This window comes from Enhydra lutris, unplaced genomic scaffold (assembly GCF_002288905.1).
Source record: "Enhydra lutris kenyoni isolate GAN:26980312 unplaced genomic scaffold, ASM228890v2 scaffoldscaffold5, whole genome shotgun sequence".
Classification (NCBI taxonomy): Eukaryota; Metazoa; Chordata; class Mammalia; order Carnivora; family Mustelidae; genus Enhydra; species Enhydra lutris.
This window is the reverse complement of record NW_019154089.1, coordinates 14,360,710-14,382,758: the sequence shown is the minus strand read 5'-3', so window position 1 is coordinate 14,382,758 and position 22,049 is coordinate 14,360,710. Positions and strand designations below refer to the sequence as shown.

The following is a 22,049-nucleotide window of genomic DNA, read 5'->3' as shown; positions in this document are numbered from 1 at the left end:
CTAATAGTACCATTCTTTGGCCCAGTGTATCCTGGTGTAAAGTCTCTAATTCTTCAGGATTAATAATACTTCGTGGGCAGGTCTGAGGGTTAAAAGAGCAAATATGTGAATATCACTTCACACAATCAATAAAAGCAGATTGCTGTCACTGGTATCTTTTATTATTCTTAGAGAATAAAGCAACTCATCAATATACAGGGCTTGGCACAAGGTATATCACCAAATACTATAAATGCGCTTCTAGTTTTGTTTTGTTTTTTTCCCCTCCCTCACTACACTCTATGACCTTGAAAGAGCACCCACACTTCTCTGAAATGATTCAACCAGTGCTGTTAACCAGGCCCCTAGAAAGCCCTGTTTCCAGCCAGCCTTCAAAATGGATTAAGAATTTGGAATTCCCTTTATTTCTCCACCCACGGGATCAAAGGGTGCAGGCAAGGGCTGGGGAGCGGGGGAGGAATGCAAGATGGAACAGGCCAAGTTTTGAGCTGGCAGAAGAACAACTGTGGCTATGCTAGGCTCTCCTGAGCTGCAGGGCCCCGGCCCCCATGTTCGGCTCTGCCCGTGCCCTTGAGAAATAAACACAGCTGCCAGAAAACAGGACGCTTCAGCTAGGCCTAATCCTCAGCCACAGGACAAGCAGGAACTCGGAGGGGCCCTGCGATGAGAACCAAGTGTTTTCCAAAAACATCAGCAAATACACAGAGCAGGAGGGAGGGGAGAGCACAATGCAAACACACGATTAGGCTTCAGAGCACGAATAAAGGCTGAACACACAGACCAGTGCCAACCTTCTGGACGCCCACCTCCCTCCCTGCGGCCTTGCCTCCACTGCCCTCTAGTGGCCAGACAGGGACACGCCCGCGAGTTTAAACCCAGTTCCCAGGGCTGGAAGGAGGTAAAGCTGGGCTCCAGTGAGGGAGGATCACAGGGCTTGGAGCCTCTCAAAGAAACCAGATCCCCTCCTCTCCATCCCTCAGCCCCTCCATCCCTCAGCCACTGGCTTCGTTCAGCTTCTCCTTCACGTCTCCCTAGCACCTCTGTGGCAACCTGCTCGCTTGTTTTAATAAAAATAGTAAACAGCGGGGCGCGCCTGGGTGGCTCAGTGGGTTAAAGCCTCTGCCTTTGGCTCAGGTCATGATCTCAGGGTCCTGGGATCGAGACCCACATCGGGTTCTCTGCTCAGTGGGGAGCCTAGCCTGTTTCCTCCTCTCTCTCTCTGCCTGCTTCTCTGCTTACTTGTGATCTCTGTCAAATAAATAAATAAAATCATTATAAAAAAATAGTAAACAGCCTCGTGAATGCTTTCACTGAATTCTTACAACACCCTTTGGAAGTGGGCAGTGTCACACCTAGAGATGAGGAAACACCCAGATGCTCACACGAGTTAGGAAACTTATCGAGTCCCACATGCTACCTACAGGTGGAAAAGAGGATCAGGGACCACTGATGAGTCGAGTTTTTTGAGGAGGAGGGAGAACCTATTCCCTTGCCTTTTCCAGCTTACTGAGGCTGCCTGTACTCCTTGGCAAGTGGCCTCTTCCTGTGTCTTCTGTGTGTGTCACTTCAACCCCACCTCACGTTCCACCTGACCACCTCCTCCACAGCCCAGAACTCAGCCGCCCCCTCCACTTTGCTCCAAGCTGCAGTACCTTCTCACATGTCCTCCCCTCTGATGGTCACACCACCCCCCATTCAAGACTGGCACTGAGTCCTCCTCCTCTGCCTCCAATCCTTGCCCAGCCTTCTCCCTTCCTTTAGAGGAGCTTTACCCTCCTCCTCCTCTCACTTCACTGCTCAAGTGCACAGCTCTGAGGCTCTGCTTGTCCACACGCACACAGCTCCATCACGGCCCCGAACAGACCGCAACACAAAGCAGACGCCGTGTTTCTCCTCTGACCCCCCCCCCCCGCCCTGCCCGAGTGGGACAGATGAGCCTCCTCTCTTCGTTCTCGTCATTGCAGAGTTGATGATGGACGGGGCTCGCTCAGCTCCGGCGCTGAGAGCCAAGAAAGCTGACAGAGTGCCGACATGTCTCTGTAGCCAGCCTCCGTGTTCTCCTGAAAAGCGGCTCCTTCTTGAGGAGCAGGGATATGCTAAGCATCTCCCGCACGCCAGGTGCTGTGCTGGACCCTTTACAAACACAGTACGTCCTTTGAGTCTCCAAACAACCCAAGGACAGGAGGCTGTATCACCTGCACGTTATGGGAGAGGAAAGTGGGCTCAAGTCCGTCACTGCTGGAGCTGGGACTCAAAGCCCATTCCGTTCGCCTAGGAAACCAGCCTTCTTTTCACTGTACCGCAGGGTCACAGGGAGTGGAGAAGGCAGCACTTACCCACACACAGGTGTTTCTGAGCGTGCAAGGCTCTTCGAGGTGTACGATCTCTACCCCCCTTCTCAAAGAGAGGACTTACCTCTTAACCCTGTTCATGGGCTTTTTCCCTTCCAAAGAAGGAAGCCGTTTCGTGGTCCCTTTTATGATTAAAACCCTTAGGGAGTAATATACATCTTTGAAACAGGAATGGGAGGAAGGGTTTATCTACCCCATTCCTGGTCATTCTAAAATACAAGGCCACTGACACATCACACCCCAAGCAGCTCATAATACACACACACACACACACACACACACACACACACACACACACACAGTCTTTGTTTTGGACCTCACAGAATTGGCCTCTTCCTGATTCCTTTTTTGGATCTAATTGCCTCTCATCAAAACTCCCTGCACTAGCCTCCCGGCCCCCTCTATCAGGACGCTACCCCCCATAGCTTAGGGCAGGGGGATAATCCTCAAGGTACACACATACACCTTACACAAGCTTAACGTTTGGCAGGTTTCATTCTTCCCTGTATCTCGTGCCACAGAGAAACCAGAATCCCAGCACAAAACGTACCATAGCCTTCACTACCTGTTTCTTAGCCTGACTTGTAACTCAAGTCTACACAGCAACGGGTCATTGGTACAGCAAATCCCAAACCTTCTTTACCAACTACAGCCTAGCTCAGAGCAGAACTCACCACCCTCTCTTGACTTGCTAGTGTTTGGACCAGTAACTGTATAACATGGCTAGACTGACTGAATCCATCAATTGCTGGGTGACTATGAATGGCTCCCTTCTTGCTCAAATCAGACAACTCACTCAAGACATAAGGGCATCAGGTCTGGGACAAATTATACATTTCTCCAAGATGGACCCAACTTCTAAGCCTCCCTAGGACTCTGAAGTCAGGGCACAGAAATGTTGTCAGCAAGGCCCTGACAATAAGCAAAAACTGCCACAAGCTCGAGCTCTTTCCAATAAGGGTTTTTCTGTCACTAAAAGTGAAAGCTAGCTGAAAGCAACAAATCTCTTAGTGAAAAGTTGAGCGGATCATTACCTTACACAAACGCAGAGGGAAAAAATCCACATGGATCAAAGAGGAGGGAACTGATCAAATACTAAGAGCTAGACTAAAACTTGGTGTCTGATTCCAGTGCTAAGGAGGATATATAGAAAAAGAGAGTAGCAACTCCAGAAATGACAGATAACCATAAAAATAAAAAGTGTGCCACGTTTACTCCCAGTGACATGAGCAACACTGAACTTCTGACATAATGAGGTGGCATGCTGATTTGCAACTAAAAAGACCACCTTCAGGGAAGGATGCAGGCAGAGGCTATTCTGGAGCCTGAAGGAAACACTACTGAGCCTGAAGACTGGACTCAACCGATCACTCATTAACTTGGGCCAAGAGTCAACTTCTCAGAGTCAAAGTTTACTCATCTATAAAATGGGAATGGCAAGTGGAGACAGAATGGCCACTGCAAATAAAAGGCATATGGACCTCTAAGCACATCTAGATCTGAATACTGTCAATTAATGAATAACACTGAGTTAAACACCTTGGAGTAGTAAAACGATGATAACATCCAACTGCAGAAGGCTGTTGCAAAAATTAAGTAAAGTGCTCATTATAGTACCAAGCCTAAGGAAGGTCTAATTACTAAAAATTTCTATTAAGACTTTCTGAGTGTTTTTAATAATGCCTAATGTGATATTGAGCACTTTACATGCTTTATGTTGTTATACTTGATTTGTCTACTCTACAAGATTTTTTTTTTTTAAGATTTTATTTATTTATTCGACAGAGAGAGATCACAAGTAGGCAGAGAGGCAGGCAGAGAGAGAGAGGAGGAAGCAGGCTCCCCACCAAGGAGAGAGCCCGATGCGAGGCTCGATCCCAGGACCCTGGGATCATGACGTGAGCTGAAGGCAGAGGCTTTAACCCTCTGAGCCACCCAGGCACCCCTACTCTGCAAGATTTGTATAAACATGTTTCTAACATAAATACAACATAGGAAAATTCCTAAAAGGATGCACACAAAAATGCTAATAGTGACTATCTCCTGGGAGGAGAAATAATGATTTTTTTTTTCTTTTCACTTACTTGCTTTTTCCAGAATTTTCTACAAACATCATTATTTCTGTATTTTTAATGCCAAAATACATTAAAATAAAATGAAAATCAAGACATTGCTCACAGGTAATCTCCTACCTGAGCAACTTCTTTTGGAAGTAAGAGCTAACAAAGTTCTGCTTTCCCTGAGGAACTGGCATGTGCTCTGCTTTTCATTAAGAATTAACTGACTTCTGGGAACCCTGGGTGGCTCAGTGGGTTAAGTCTCTGCCTTCGGCTTAGGTCATGATCTCAGGGTCCTGGGATCGAGCCCCACATCGGGCTCTCTGCTTGGTGGGGAGCCTGCTTCCCGCCCCCCGCCCGCCTGCCTCTCTGCCTACTTGTGATCTCTCTGTCAAATAAATAAATAAAATATTTAAAAAAAAAAAAAAATTAACTGACTTCTCCCTTCTTCACTTTGCCACCAGGTGGCACAGCCAAAATTTTAGTTCAATCAGTCAGGTTCTCACTCTTTGCATATTTCTATTTTAATTTCCCCAATTTCAACTTTCTATTCTTATCTGTATGTCTTCTCCTGATTTTGGATTTGCTTACATTTTACTGCTTTTCTCAATGTTTACCATAAATTTATTGTTCTCAAATCCTTTGTAGATTAAGGCAGGGTACACTCAAGCTGAAGAATTTAAGGTTTGCTATTGCACTTACACTTCATGCTGGGTCCCTGCATTTCACAGAATTCTTGGTTAGGACATTAAATGATAGAATGTCAACCTTTAATCCAACCTGAGATTTTTTTTTTAAATGCAAAACTGCAACATCTCCCAATATCTGCAACAATAATAACAAACATACCGTAACTTTTAAAGTCGTAGAAGTCCCATAATTAAAGTCAGTTTTATTAAATGCTCAAATCTCAAAATTATATACATTTCTTTTTACTGTAAAAAATCTCCATTCCCATCTCACCTTCTTCACTTACCCCACCCCCCAAGGTAGGTACTGTCCAAGCAGAAGCAAACCCAACAAAGTATACCATACACACAAAGGCAGGGAAGACAGGAAGTACCCAGAGGACAATATATGCTGGTGTTATCGTGCAGAAGCCTCCTGTGGAGGGGAAAGAACGGGAAAGTTCACATAACAAGAACGGAACTGGGATATGCAGACTGACAAGACTTGTATAATTTATACCAATTTACAAACACTTCATGAGCCCATCAACTCCAAGAGAAGAGACCGAACTAATACACAAAGGAAGGCCTCTGCCAGCGTCTCCTCTCCCTGAAGGCCTCCTATCAGGAGTCATTAGGAAGCCCAAACAGCTTCACAGTTCCTGCTTCCCGACTGCTGTCATATTTGCCATCTTTGTCATCACAGGCAAACGCCAGCAGAGGCCTTTTGGGGTGCCAAGCCACGGTGAAAGTCGGGGACTCACACTGCACCTCCCATAGCTTGTCTCCTATAAAAATCAATATAGAGAAACCAATCAATACGTTAATAAGAAGAAACCACATTCATTACATGCTTGCCTACATTAACTCATTTAATCCACTTTTTTTAGGATATTTTATTTATTTGAGAGAGAGAGCCCAGGAGCCAGGGGTTGGGGGATGGGGGGGGGGCGAGGGAGAGTGAAGCAGACTTTCTGCTGAGCAGGGAGCCCAACATGCAGCTCAATCCCAGGACCCTGATCATGACCTGAGCTGAAAGCAGACACCCAAGGCGCCCCTCATTTAATCCACCTACTAACCCTACAGGACAAGTACAATCATTACCCCATTTTACACAAAACATTGAGGCAGAGAGAGAGCACAAGCAAGTAGGTGGCACAGCAAGATCTGAATGCAGAGCCTATGAGCTAAACCTATTCCATACTCCCTAGAAAAACAGTACCAGCAGTTAGTATTTGTTGAGCACCCCTTAGGAATCAGATGCATCATAGTTTATAAATAAAGTATAATCTCAATGCAGCAAGGCAAGTAATGATTTTAAACCCCATTTTATAAAGAACAGGTGACTGAACACTTAAGTCATACTCATAGGAGTCAGCATATGAAGTGAATCTGTTTCCAAAGCCACAGGTCTTTCTCCTAAATCACAATGCTTTGCAAACAGATTTTTTTCCTCCAAAAATGTCATTCTTCTTACTTGAAATTAAACATGATTTTTCTAAAGCCATCATTCCTTTAGTCCCACTTTAATGTTAAGATTCATGTAATGAATCTTGAGATTAATGTAATAAAACATTAACAATGTAGTGTTATGGGACGCCTGGGTGGCTCAGTTGGTTAAGCAGCTGCCTTCGGCTCAGGTCATGATCCCAGCGTCCTGGGATCGAGTCCCACATCGGGCTCCTTGCTCGTCAAGGAGCCTGCTTCTCCCTCTGCCTCTGCCTGCCATTCTCTCTGCCTGTGCTCGCTCTCTCTCTCTTGAACAAATAAATAAATAAAATCTTTTAAAAAAAAAAATGTAGTGTTATTTTGAAGTTGCAGGATACATTAAATTATATACTTCAAACTGGTCAACTTATACAGTAAATTATATTTTAATAAAGCTGTTTAAAATATATGTATAATATGCACACATATGTATGTGGAGAGAGCGAGAGAAAGAGAACCGTCTTTGTTAAGTAATCCTACTTCAGGGACAGTTAAACACTTCTCATGATGCTAGTATCTGGCAGTCTAGCTATATGTCTGAGCAAATTTCTATATTACACAAACATAAAGAATAGTTTCACAGGCTGCTACCCTCCTTTTACTTCTCTTCCAGCCTTTATGCCATCATTTGTCCGTCATGTGGGATTGGTAAAAATAAGGAAATTTATACAGTTCAAGAAAACCAGAGCAGACATGAAGAGGCCTCCTAAAATGTTTCCTAAATAACGATGTGGCTTCATAAACTTTAACATCTTGACAGTTTTATTGGAAAGTTTAATCTCTGAATGATAAATAAGGTGCTATCTGGGACTGACATGACTACTCCAGATCACTAAAGTTCTAAAAGACTCGGTGTAATATGTATGGTGTGTCTAAAAAGCCGAAATTAAGTGGACTGTTAAAATACATGTTATCAGGGGCGCCTGGGTGGCTCAGTGGGTTAAAGCCTCTGCCTTCGGCTCAGGTCATGATCCCAGGGTCCTGGGATCGAGCCCCGCATCGGGCTCTCTGCTCAGCGGAGATCCTGCTTCCTCCTCTCTCTGCCTGCCTCTCTGCCTACTTGTGATCTCTGTCAAATAAATGAAATCTTTAAAAAAAAAAAAAGTTATCAGAAATAAAATTAATTCTTACTTTTACATTTAACTGTTAAAAATATGTAAAACACAAAACTTTACTTAAAATATGACTTCAACTATACATAGTATAGTGTATGTATACACACACAGATGAATCAATGTCTATATATAAAATATCTATATAGATATATAAATATCTACATATGAGAAAAAGATTGGAAGGAAATATACTATGTTAGGAATTAGCTATCTCCAAATTATGGACCTATGTGTGATTGTTAATTTCTCCTTTTAACTGCCAGCATTTTCCAACTATTCTATACTGAGCATATATACTATTTTACAAACCAACATACAAAAACATGCTTACAGCATAAAATTCAAACAGTACTAGGGTACAGAGCAGCACTAGGAAACAGCACTGTGATGGAAACATTCTACATCTGTGCTATCCAATACAGAAACCATCAGCCACATGTGGCTACTTAAGTCCTTAAAATGCGCCTAGGGTAACTAAAAAACTGAATTTTTCATTTTATCTACTTGATTTCAGTAATAATACTTAAGATTAATAATTTAAAGTAAAATTTATCTTCTCCCAATCTTCCAAGTCTGAAATAAATTCTTTCAAAAGTCTTTCTACTAATTTACCTTTAGTTTCTTTACCTAAGTGGGAACACAACACGTGCACTGATTGGCTACCTGCTCTGCTCACTCAGTAAAATGCCCTGCCAGTCTTGCATTTCAGCACATACGGAACTATGTTTTTCTCCTGGCACACTGTGATATGGATGTATCACAACTTATTTAATTAGTCCTTCATAATGAAATTGAGACTATTTCCCTTTTATGTATGAAATAATGATGAAATAATGCTATAAATATAACTGTGTTTCCCTTTGAAAATCATCTGACTTTTAATTTTTAGCCTAGGTTATAGAAAAGATTAAAAAAAACATGTTAAAAGTATGTGTCTGAACTACTTAGAAAAATTAATACAGCCATATTTGATATATTCCTGAAAGATTATATGTGAACTAAATCATATTTTAGGGGCACCTGGGTGGCTCCGAGGGTTAAGCAGCCGGCTCTTGATTTCAGCTCAGGTCATGATCTCAGGATCCTGGGATCAAGCCCTGTGGTAGGCTCTGTGCTCAGCTGGATGTCTGCTTGAGGATTCTCTCTCCTCCTGTCCCTCTGCCCCTGCCCCCATTTGTGCTCTCTCTCTAAAGTAAATAAACAAATCTTAAAAAATAAAAAATAAGGGGTGTTTGGCTGGTTCAGTTGGTTAAGCATCTGCCTTCAGCTCAGGTCATGATCCTGGGGTGCTGGAATCAAGCCCCACGTCAGGCTCCCTGCTCAGCAGGAAGTCTGCTTCTCCCACTCCCTCTGCTGCTCTCCGCCCACCCCCCCCCCGCCCCCGCCCGCTTGTGCTCTCTCTCGCTCACACTCTCTAATAAATAAATAAAATCTTTTTTAAAAATAAAAATAAGATAAATCACATTTTATATGTATTAGGTGAGGTAGACAAACTTGTGCCTGGACGACATGGGAAAAACATGCACATGCATGTGTTGTTAAGAACAAACACTGCAATAACCTTTCTGTACACGGTTTGGTCCTTCACAAAATGTCAGTACCTTGGACTGAGGAAGCAATCCCACTTCACTGGTTTCCCCAAAAGGATGACCCAAAGTGAAGACCATAAGGAATATTTCTCACAGCTTTACTTATAATGGTGCAAAGATGAGAAGCCACCAAAGAGCAGAGCAACTAAAGCACCCACAGGCATAAATAAGTGGAGACCAGCAGTTTGAGAACATGCTGACATATTCAATGGGATTCGGGACTGCATTACAAGCGGCAGCAGAGCTGACATTACAAAGCTGTAACATGCTCAGGTGGGGCAGGCACAGCCTGGAGCAGGACAGGATCCACACATCACACAAACAAGGCAGACGCAAAGGAGCTGCGTATCTGAATGGCTGGACAACACTTAGTACAATGTCATCAACAGTGGCATTTTAAATGGTGGAATTTCAATTTTTTTACTTTGCTCTTTGAAGTCTTCTATTCAGTTTAAATGCTTTTACTAAAGCATCATGTATTTCCAAAACCAATAAAGCTACAATACAAAACAAATCTGAGGGTAATGACAGAAGATGGCAGAGTAGGAGGAACCTGAGCTCACCTCCTCCCACAGACACACTGAGGCAACAAGTATGTCTACTGCAATTAACTCTGAAAATTATCTGAAGACCAGCAGAAGAGATCTTCCACAGCTGACCATAGAGACAAGGCCACACTGAAAGGGTAGAAGGAGTGGAGACATGGCCGGGAACCAAACCCCTGTGCAAATAACCACCAACAGGAGAGCCATCACAAGCATGGAGAAGTGAAGGGATAGGATCCCACACAGGGCAATCCTGGCTGTAAGGACCTACACTGGGAAGACAAGTTCCCATCATGTCTGGCTTTGAAAATCAGCAGGGCTTAACTCCAGGAGCTTTAGAAATCAGCGCAGCTTGGGACGCCTGGGTGGCTCAGTTGGTTAAGCAGCTGCCTTCGGCTCAGGTCATGATCCCAGCATCCTGGGATCGAGTCCCACATCGGGCTCCTTGCTCGGCGGGGAGCCTGCTTCTCCCTCTGCCTCTGCCTACCACTCTGTCTGCCTGTGCTCATGCTCTCTCTCACTCTCGAACAAATAAATAAATAAAATCTTTAAAAAAAAAAGAAAGAAAGAAATCAGGGCAGCTTAACTCCAGTTGAACTGAAAGGCAAAAGAGCCAGCAGCACACTACTAAGTATCTCAGCCGGAGATGGCACTGAAGCTGCAGCTTAAAAAGCGCCTAGAGTATACATGAAGATTTACTAAGTAATTTTAGGGTGTGTGCGGGAAGGGCAAACATGTGCAGACTTCTCCAGGAATAAAAAAGTGTTGGTGGGTGCCATTTTTCATGCCCACTGTGAGCCTAGATAGCTAGATGCTTGCAGAAGCCAATTCTAACACTCTCTTTGTTAGCAACACATGCCCCATGCCAGCATTCCCCTACCACCCACCCTACCCAGCCCACTGGCCTCCACAGGCACCCCTCCAAGGCAGTTCTTCCCCTGCCATATCCAGCAGACAGGCCCACATGGGACCAGGACCCCACCAAAGTGACTCCTCACCCAGGGTACAGGGGAGATAACCCTATGCACCAGCTTGCCTATAGTTCCTACAGCTGGGCCTCTTAGCTGGCTCCCCAAAGAACAAGGCCTGCCCTTGCATGTACCTGCAGCTGTCACACAGGCTAATTACACACAGCAGACTGAGTGCCAGCCCCACCCACCACTGAGCCCATGGCAGCTGCAGCCAGGCCTCTCCACAGTACGGGAAGCAAACCCTGCCCAGTGCGCCTGCAGCAGGCAAAGCAGGTCAGCGAAGCCAACTGGGCTGAGAGCCAGCCCCCACCCCCACCATCAGCATGCCCATAGCAATCACAGCTCAACCACAGCAGGAGGGTGCACACAGCCCATAGAGGGGACAGCCCTAGTATGCCTGGTTCCGGTGACCAGGGCAGATAGCATACAGGGCACCACAGGACCTCTTCTATGTAAAGTCACTACTTTCAGGGTCAGATGTAACTGACCTACCTAACATATAGAAACAAACACACAGTTAGACAAAATGAGGAGAATGAGGGATATGTCCCAAATGAACAAACAAGACAAAAATCACAGAGAAAGGACTAAACAAAATGGAGATATGTGATATGACTGATGGGAAGTTCACAATAATGCTCCTAAAGATACTCAACTGGACTTGAGAAAACAGTGGATGAACTCTGTGAGAACTTCAACAAAGAGACAGAAAATGTAATACAGTAACTGAAATGAAAAATAACACCAAAGGAAATCAAGAGCAGATTGGGTGGTGCAGAAGAACGGATCAGAGATCTTGAGGACAGGGTAAAAGAAAGTAACTAAGATGAACAGCAAAAAGACAAAAGAATAATAAAAGTGAGAACAGGTGAAGGAACCTCTAACAACACCATCAAGCATGATAACATTTGCTTCGTAGGAGTCCACGAAGGAGGAGAGAGAGGAAAGGGGGCAGGAAATGTATTTGAAGAGGTAACGACTGAAAACTTCCTGAATCTGAGGAAGGAAACACACATCAGATCCAGGAAACAAAGAAAGCTCCAAACAAGAGGAACCCAAAAAGGTTCACACCAAGACACATAATAATTAAAATGGCAAAAATTAAAGATCAAGAGAGAATCTTCAAAGCAGCAACATATAAGAGAAAACCCATAAGGCTATAGGCTGATCTCAGCAAAAACCCTGCAGGCCAAAGGGAGTGGCCATGATACATTCAAAGGGCTGGAAGGAAAGAACCTACAACCAAGAATACTCTACCTGGCAAGGCTATCATTCTGTCAAGGCTATCACTCAGAATTGAAGGAGATAAAGAGTTTCCCAAACAAAAGGGAGTTCATCACCACTAACCCAGCCTTACAAGAAATATTTAAGGGAATTCTTGAAGTGAAAAGAAAGGGCCATGATTAGAAGAAAATTATGAAAGAAAAAATTCCACTAGTAAAAGCAAACATATGATTAAAGGTAGTGGACTAATCACTTATAAAGCCATTATGAAGGTTAAAACACAAAGCAATAACATCAATTACATCTACAAAAATTACTCAAGGGATACACAAAATAAAAAGATATATAATATGATACACACATAAAATGTTGAGGGGGAGTACAAATTCAGTGCTTTTTGGAATGTGTCCAAGTTTAAGCAACAATATAGAGTGCTACACACATAGGATGTTATTTATGACTCCATGGTAACCACAAATCAAAAACCTGTAATAGATATATAAAAAATAAAGAGAAAGTAATCCAAACATAACATTAAAGAAAGCCATCAACCACAAGGAAAGAGAGCAAGAGAAGGAACAAAGAACCATAAAACAACAGAAAACAATGAACAAAATGGCAATAAATACATACCTATGAATAATTACTCAAATGTAAATTGACTAAATGGTCCAATCAAGAGATACAGGGTGACTGGATGGCTGAAAAAACAAGACCCAACTATATGCTGCCTACAAGACTCACATCAGGGGCGCCTGGGTGGCTCAGTGGGTTAAAGCCTCTGCCCTCGGCTCAGGTCATGATTCCAGGGTCCTGGGATCGAGGCCCGCATCGGGCTCTCTGCTCAAAAGGGAGCCCGCTTCCTCCTCCCTCTCTCTCTGCTGCCGCTCTGCCTACTTGTGATCTCTGTCTGTCAAGTAAATAAATAAAATCTTTAAAAAAAAAAAAGACTCACTTCAAACCTAAAGACACATATGGACTCAAAGTGACAGGGCGGTAAAAGATATTCCATGTAGACAGAAGTGAAAAAAAAGCTGGGGTAGTGATATTTTTATCAGACAAAGGCAACCCTCTCAGGTCCCCTTCCTCCTCGGGACCTTTGTACTATCACTTTGCTATTGCCCAATAAACTTTGCCTTGCTGCCCACCAAAAAAAAAAAAAAAAAAAATTATCAGACAAGATACACTTTGCAACAAAGACTATATATAGCAAGAGACAAAAAGAGGAATTAAATAATGATAAAGGAATCAATCCAATAAGAGGATATAACAATTTTAATTATCTATGTACCTAACATAGGAGATAGGAGCACCTAAAAACATAGAGTGAATATTAACAAACATAAAAGGAGCAATTGACAGTAATACAATAGTAGGGGACTTTAACACCATACTCACATCAATGGACAGATCATCCTGACAGAAAATCAACAAAAAGCACGTTAGACCAGATGGACTTTACAGATATATACAGAACATTCCACTCAAAAACAACAGAATAGGGGCACCTGGGTGGCTCAGTGGGTTAAGCCTCTGCCTTCAGCTCAGGTCGTAATCTCAGGGTCCTGGGATCAAGCCCTGCGTTGGGCTCTCTGCTCAGCAGGGAGCCTGCCTCCCCCCTGCTTTCTCTCTACCTGCCTCTCTGCCTACTTGTCATTTCTGTCAAATAAATAAATAAAATTTAAAAAAAAACAAAAACCAACAGAACATACATTATTTTCAAGCACACATGGAATATGCTCCAGTATGGATCATATACGGTAGGCCATAGAACAAGGTGCAATGAATTAAGAGGACTGAAATTTTTTCAAGCATCTTTTTTTTTTTAAGATTTTATTTATTTATTTGATAGAAAGAGAGAGACAGCAAGAGACAAAATACAAGCAGGGGAAGTGGGAAAGGGAGAAGCAGGATTCCCGCTGAGCAGGGAGCCCAATGTGGGGCTAGATCCCAGGACCCTGGGACCCTGGGACCACGAACTGGGCGAACGGAAGATGCCCAAAGACTGAACAACCCAGGCACCCCTATCAAGCATCTTTTCTGACCCACAATGGTATGAAACTAGGAATCAATTACAAGAAAAAAAAACTGGAAAAAAACATAAACGTTAAGAAGCTAAACAGCATAAACAACCAAAGTGTCAATGAATAAATCAAAGAGAAAATTTTTTTTTTTAAATGAAGACAAATAAAAATGGAAACACAACAATCCAAAATCTCTGGGATCCAGCAAAAGCAGTTCTAACAGGAAAGTTTATGCTAACACAGGCCTACCTTATGAAACAAGAAAAATCCCAAATAAACAAATTAACCTTACATCTAAAGGAGCTACAAAAAGAACAAAGCCCCAAGTTAGTAGAAGGAAGGAAACTTTTTAGAGCAGAAATAAATGAAATAGATACTAAAAAAACACTGGAAAAGATCCATGAAACTAAGAGCTGGTTCTTTGAAATCATAAACAAGTTTGATAAACCTTTACCAGACGCATCAAGGAGAGAGAGAACGCAAATAAATGAATTCAGAAATGAAAGAAGAAATAACTGACACCACAAAAATACAAAGGGTTATATGAGAATACTATGAAAAATTATATGCCAACAAATTGGACAACCCAAAAGACTGGATAAATTCCTATAAACCTATAATATTCCAAAACTGAATCAAGAAGAAAGAGAAAATTTGAACAGACCAATCACTAGTAATGAAATTGAACTGGTAATCAAAAAACCCAAAAAACGAAACTCCAGGACCAGATGGATTCACAGGTGCATTCTATCAAACACTTAAAGAACAGTTAAAACCTATTCTTCTCAAACTATTCCAAAAAATAGGCGAGGAAGAAAAACTTCCAAATTCATTCTATGAGGCCAGCATCACCCTGATACCACACCCAGGTAAAGACACTACCCAAAAAAAAAGGCAAAAACAAAAACAAAAAGCAAAAAACCGTAGGCCAACATCTCTGATGAATATAGATGCAAGAATCCTCAACAAAATATATTAGCAAACCACATTCAACAATACATTAAAAAGATCATACGCCATGGTCAAGTGGTATTTATTCCAGGATGGTTCAATATTTGCAAATAAATCAATGTGATACATCACATCAATAAGATAAAAACCATATCATCATTTCAATAGACACAGAAAAACCATTTGACAAAAATAAACACCCACTGTTGATAAAAGCTCTCAACAAAATGGATTTAGAGGAAACACACTTCAACATATAAAGACCATATATGAAAAACCCACAGATAACATCACACTCAATGGTGAAAAACTGAAAGCTTTTCCCCTAAGATCAGGAACAAGACAAAGATGTCTACTCTCACCATTTTATTCAACACAGTCTTGGAAGTCCTGGCCACAGCAATCAGACAAGAAAAAAAAAAAAAGGAACCCAAATTGGTAAGAAAGAAGTAAAACTGTTAGTATTTGCATATGACATGATACTATATATAGAAAACTGTAAAGACTCCACAGAAAGTATTAGAAAAAATGAATTCAATAAAGTTGCAGGCAACAAAATTAATATACAGAAATCTGTTGCATTCTATACATTAATAATGATGTAGTAGAAAGAAAAATTTTTTAAAAATCCCATTTACAATTGCACCTAAAAGAATAAATCACCTAGGAATACATTTAACCACGGAGGGGAAAGACCTATACTCTAAAAACTATCAGACACTGAAGAAAGAAATTGAAGGTGACACAAATTAAAAAATAAACCATGCCCAGAACTGGAAGAATTAATATTGTTAGAATGTCCATACCACCCAAAGCAATCCACAGAGTCAATGCAGTCCCTATCAAAATACCAGTATTTTGGGGGTGCCTGGGTGGCTCAGTGGGTTAAGCCTCTGCCTTCGGCTCAGGTCATGATCTCCAGGTCCTGGGATCGAGCCCCGCATCAGGCTCTCTGCTCGGCAAGGAGCCTGCTTCCTCCTCTCTCTCTCTGCCTGCCTCTCTGCCTACTTGTGATCTCTGTCTGTCAAATAAATAAAATCTTTAAAAAAAGAATACCAGTATTTTTCACAAAACTAGAACAAATAATCCCAAAATTTGTATGGAACCACAAAAGACTCTGAGCAACCAAAGCAATCTTAAGAAAGAACAAAGCTGGAGGTATCACAATCCCAGATTTCAAGGTATACTACAAAGTTATGGTAATCAAAACAGTGTGGCACTGGCACAAAAACAGATATGCTAGATCAATGGAACAGGAGAGAGAGCTCAGAAATAAACCCACACTTAATATGATCATTAATCTACAACAAAGGAGGCAAGAATATGCAATGGAAAAAACACAGTCTCTTCAACAAATGGTGCTGGGAAAACAGGACAACTACATTCAAACAAATGAAATTGGACCACTTTCTTACACCATACACAAAAATAAGCTCAAAATGGACTAAAGACTTAAATGTGAGATATGAAATGATAAAACTCCTAAAAGAAAACACAGGCAGCAATCTCTTGAACACCAGCTTTAGCAATGTATTTATGGATATGTCTCCTCAAGCAAAGAGAAACAAAAGCAAAAATAAAATACTGGGACTACACCAAAATAAAAAGCTTCTGCATAGCAAAGGAAACCATCAACAAAACAAAAAGGCAACCTACTGAATGGGAGAAGATACTTCCAAATAATAAATCCAATAAGAGGTTAATATCAAAAATATATAAGGGGGCGCCTGGGTGGCTCAGTGGGTTAAGCCTCTGCCTTCGGCTCAGGTCATGATCTCAGGGTCCTGAGATGGAGCCCCACATCCGGTTCTCTGCTCAGTGGGGAGCCTGCTTCCTCCTCTCTCTCTCTGCCTGCCTCTCTGCTTACTTATGATCTCTCTCTGTCTTATAAATAAATAAAATAAAATCTTTAAAAAAAAAAATATATATATATATATATAAGACAATTCTATGCTCAACACTAAAAAAAAAAACAAAAACAAAAAAAGTAGGCTGATTAAAAAATGGGGTGCCTGGGTGGCTTAGTCAGTTGAACATCCAACTCTTCAATTTTGGCTCAGGTCACAATTGTAGGGTCCTGAGATTGAGCCCCATGTCAGGATCCACACTCAGCAGGGAGTCTGCTTGACATTCTTTCCCTCTGCCCCTTCCACCTGGCCCGTTCATGTTCTCACTCTCCCGAATGGGTGAATCTTTAAAAAAAAAAAGGTGCGGGGCGAGGGGGACAAAAAACCTAGACCGACATTTTTCCAAAGGAGACACACAGATGACCAACAAACATGAAAAGGTGCTCATATCAATGATCATCAGGGAAATGCACATAAAATGAAATATCACCTCACACCTACCAAAATAGCTAGTATCAAAAAGATAATAAAAAACAAATGGTGAGGATGTAAAGAAGAAGGAATCCTCATACACTGCTGGTGGATATAGAAATTGGTGCAGCCACTGTAGAAAACAGTATGGAGATTTCTCGAGAAATTAAAAATAGAAATATGTGATCCAATAATTCCACTACTGGGTAATTACCCAAAGAAAACAAAATACTAATTCAAAAAGGTATGTGCACCCCTATGTTTATTGCAGCATTATTTACAATAGCCACAATATGGGAGCAACCTAAGTATCCATGGATAGACTAATGAATAAAGATCTGATATATATATACACAATAGAATATTAATCAGTCATAAAAAAAGAATGAGATCTTGCCATTTATGAGAACATGGGGTGGACCTAAGGGTTATTAAGCTAAGTTAAATAAATCAGGAAAGACAAATACAATATGATTTCACTTGTACATGAAATCTAAAAAACGAAACAAGTAAATAAATAAACAACAGAAACAGAGTCATAATTAAAGAAAACTGTTGGGTGCCAGAGGAGAGAAAGCTGGGGTGATGAGTGAAATATTAAGAGGTACAAACTTCCAATTATAAAATAAATACATCCTGAAGATATAAAGTATAGCAACAGGAATATAGTCAATAATATTATAATAATGTTATATGGTGACAGATGATGACTACATTTATTGTGATCAATGACTAATGTGTATGTCTGTCAAATCACTGTCATACATGAAACTAATATAATATCATATGTCAATCATACTTTGATAATAAAAAATTATTAATTAAAAATAAGTAAAGCTAAGGAAATTCTTTCATAAAATGAATACTCTCCTCTCATTTTTCTATTTTCAAATTCTACCGGTTGTTTTTAAAGCAAATCACATGTATTTTGTTAATTCCTTAGATTATTTTAAGTTCACATACAGCAAAATCTAGGGAAAAAAAGTATACCACAACACTAAAAGAGGTTGTATTTAGAGGTGGGACCACAAGTACCACTTTTTTCTTCCTCCTATTTTCCATATTTTAAAATTTTCGTAACAGAAAAATTAAAAGTTAATAAAATGCAAAATATTTTCCTAAATCACTTTTTTTCAGACCTGCTCCTTTCTGAACTCTTTGCTCCCTTATGACCTGACTATAATAGTCCTAATAAACAAAGAAGAAAATTCTTAAGAAGAAAATTCATTTATGCTAATGCAAGTGAAGTAGTAATGTGAAGATGAAAACACATGACAGGAGAAGTCTTGATGGCCAACAGATGACAGACAGAAGACTCACTATGGTAGTGAGGGTATCAGTTACCTGTCTCTACTTCAGCAATGTCAATAAAATGATCTTCCGAGGCTGATGCCAGCATTTTTCCATCGTGACTAAAACTAAGGGTCCTCACAGGCCAATCCAGCCTGTAACAGAGTGGAGACAGGACACGTTAGAATAACCCAGTAAGTGTAGGGCACAATTTCATCCAAAATAAAGTCAAATTAATTTATCCAACAAGGAAAGTGCCAGCAGAGCTGCTTACCTAGAAAAGCACCGAACACAAACCAACTCATCCACATCCCAGAGGCTGACCAAAGCATCTGCACTTCCCGTGGCAAAGTACTTCCCCATGGGGTCAAATTTGATACAGATGCAGTTGGAAGGATGAGCATTGATAGACTGCACAGGCTTCAGCTCTGGGTAGCTGAGAAACAAGACAGACAACAATTAAACTATGGGAAGAGGACTATGGTACTAAGACGACCACAGGAGATACTAAAGAAGAAAATCAAAGACAACAAACCAAGTATCAGATGTAATTCAAACTTTCCTGGACTTTAGAAAAAAAAAAATTATGGGGCGCCTGAGTGGCTCAGGGCATTAAGCCTCTGCCTTCAGCTCAGGTCATGGTCTCAGGGTCCTGGGATCGGGCCCCACATCAGACTCTCTGCTTCGCAGGGAGCCTGCTTCCCCTCTCTGGGATCAAGCCCCACATCAGGCTCTCTGGTTAGCAGGGAGCCTGCTTCCCCCTCTCTCTCTGCCTGCCTCTCTGCCTACTTGTGATCTGTCAAATAAATAAATAAAATCTTTTAAAAAAATTAGATTATCATCAGACCTTTCTGACTGTAAGACTTTATGCCAAAAGAAAATGGGATAATATATTTAAGATATACAAGCAAGAAAACAGGAATCAAGGATTTTTATATCTAGCAAAACTATCAATTACAAGAGCTCAAATACTAAACACAATTAAATATCTGTAAGTTTTATAGGTATGTAAGCTGTAAGTATGAACTTAAAGAATATTGTCCCATGAACCCTTCCTGAGGAATCTAAAGAATGAACTTTGACAATCAAAATGACTAGAGACTTATCAGCATGGGACTGGTGATGAGCATTACATATATAGCTTCTTGTAGAAACTATACATGTAAAAGAAAGGCATAGTACATAGTAGCTCTACACTCTGATAATATTAACTATTTTTTTAATGGAAGAAAAATGAGGAAAACAATGCAAAAAGCAAAATTTACTATTTTAAGTAATCACATTGGTGGTGGTAGTGGTAATACTGTTATTCTGAGATACCTCTATGTGTAACATGGAGAAAGGTAATAAGTATCCAGTGTCCTTGAGAATCAGAATACTCAAATACCGAAGTCTCGAAGGAAAGAGTATTTATAATATAGAAGATGTTTAGTAGAATTCTTTTTTTTTTTTAAAGATTTTATTTATTTATTTGACACAGAGAGAGAAAGACCACAAGTAGGCAGAGAGGCAGATGGGGGTGGGGAGCCGGCTTCCTGCCAAGCAGAGAACCTGATGTGGGGCCCGATCCCAGGACCCTGAGACCATGACCTGAGCCAAAGGCAGAGGCTTTAACCCACTGAGCCACCCAGGTGCCCCCAGTAGGATTCTACTAGTCCTGAATTTTAGTTCAATGTTATCAACATCAATTTACAATTCACATATTTTAATCTTTAAAAATAAACACTTATATGTCCTTGCTCTGTCCACAGGAAAGGTCTAGAAATAATGACCAAATCAGCAATATGGACATCTATAGTTTCAGTACCTTTTCTCAGAAAAAGAATCCAGGGATTCTTAGAGAATTTTCTGATTAAAGGTCTGAGCCAGGAAACATACAAGGTGAACCTGGGATACCCTGTCCTACCAGAGAGCAACAAACTGAAGACTACCTGGATTATGTTAACAAAAAAACAAACAAACAAAAAAGACTCAGGAACAACTTGAAGAGGCTCCCATTAGCTGAAGAAGGGATAATTTGAGTTTCCATACAGATAATTACTCCAATAGACTGAAACACAACTACCATGCTTAAGTACAAGAGTTTACAGTAAGTCCTTTTTTTTTTTTAAATTTTATTTATTTATTTATTTGAGAGAAAGAGAGATCACAAGTAGGCAGAGAGGCAGGCAGAGAGAGAGGGGGAAGCAGGCTCCCTGCCCGGCAGAGAGCCCGATGTGGGGCTCGATCTCAGGACCCTGAGATCATGACCTGGGCTGAAGGCAGAGGCTCAACCCACTGAGCCACCCAGGCGCCCAGAGGTCAGGATTCTTTATCACCATTTGTCTTTTAAGCTCCTTCAGGCCAGGCTTGCAACTAATTCATTCTGTATCCATACAGCACCCAGCACAAAGATATGACAGTCCCTAAGCTAGAACCCTCTCACCTGAGGATGTTGATACAACCATTGCCATTTGTCAGGAAGAACATGTTGTTGTCATTATTCCAGGAGATTTCATTGACTTCAAACTTGAACTGCTCCTCCGCTTTGGAACGGTGTGTCTTGGCATCAATAAAGGTCACCACATCATCCTTGTTGCCTACAGCAATGGTCTGCCCATCAGGACTCCAGCAGATATTAATGTTCTCCCCTGGAAACCCAGATATAATCAGCAAGATACTGTTTGCCTATAATCCTGCAGTTAACTTTTTTAATCCTACGAAGACCAGAGCTATCTCCAAACCTCATTCACCAAGGTCCTAGTCAATAGAAGGGAATGACTACTTACTCACCAATTATGAGTCCAACACTTTCGTCTACAAATTGCCCCCTGTGCACTCTCATGATAATTCTCTAAGGAATACTTTATTATCCCCATATTACATATGAAGATATGAATGATATGAGAGATGAGCCAAAGTGTCAAGGCCATGAAGTAACACACCCAAGATCTAAACCAGATTTGACTCCAAAGCCCCCTAGTCTTATACCAGCATTTCCCAAACTCTAGTCATTCACATGCCACTTTTCCAATTTTTATCCTATCCATGTTAGTATATTTTTAAGTATATATATAAATATATATAGCTATATATAAAAATAACAGCTATATTTCTTTATTCAAGACTTTTCTTAAAATTGACTCAAAAATCTTCAGTTAAATAAATTCAGTTTCCATTTAGCAATAAATTCTATGGGCTAGATCTTTTTTTCTGGTAGGCATTAAAATACATACAAAGCCGGTTTTTAATGTTCATCCACGTGCTACCTAACTCACTTAAGCATCACCAGTTGTCTACTTGGAGAAAGCACTACAAGATTCCACCTCCAGGGACAAGTCTTGTCAACAAAGTCCAGTGGCCCACAGTGAACATGTCAATTAAAAATTTCACCAACTGGGGCGCCTGGGTGGCTCAGTGGATTAAGCCGCTGCCTTCGGCTCAGGTCATGATCTCAGGGTCCTGGGATCGAGCCCCGC

General features: G+C 41.2%; 1 protein-coding gene across 1 annotated transcript in view; it reads right to left on the bottom strand.

The window, feature by feature from the left end:
• Positions 1–5,263: 5,263 nt before the first annotated feature.
• The window catches only part of LOC111140926 (THO complex 3), a 19,028-nt gene continuing 2,242 nt past the window's right edge, over positions 5,264–22,049 (bottom strand). The window contains exons 3-6 of the mRNA XM_022493192.1: positions 21,017–21,221; positions 18,866–19,027; positions 18,646–18,746; positions 5,264–5,864 (exon numbers count right to left, since the gene is read on the bottom strand). Coding sequence (XP_022348900.1) covers positions 5,701–5,864; positions 18,646–18,746; positions 18,866–19,027; positions 21,017–21,221 — 632 coding nt within the window. The 3' untranslated portion in view covers positions 5,264–5,700. The remainder of the gene's footprint in view (positions 5,865–18,645; positions 18,747–18,865; positions 19,028–21,016; positions 21,222–22,049) is intronic.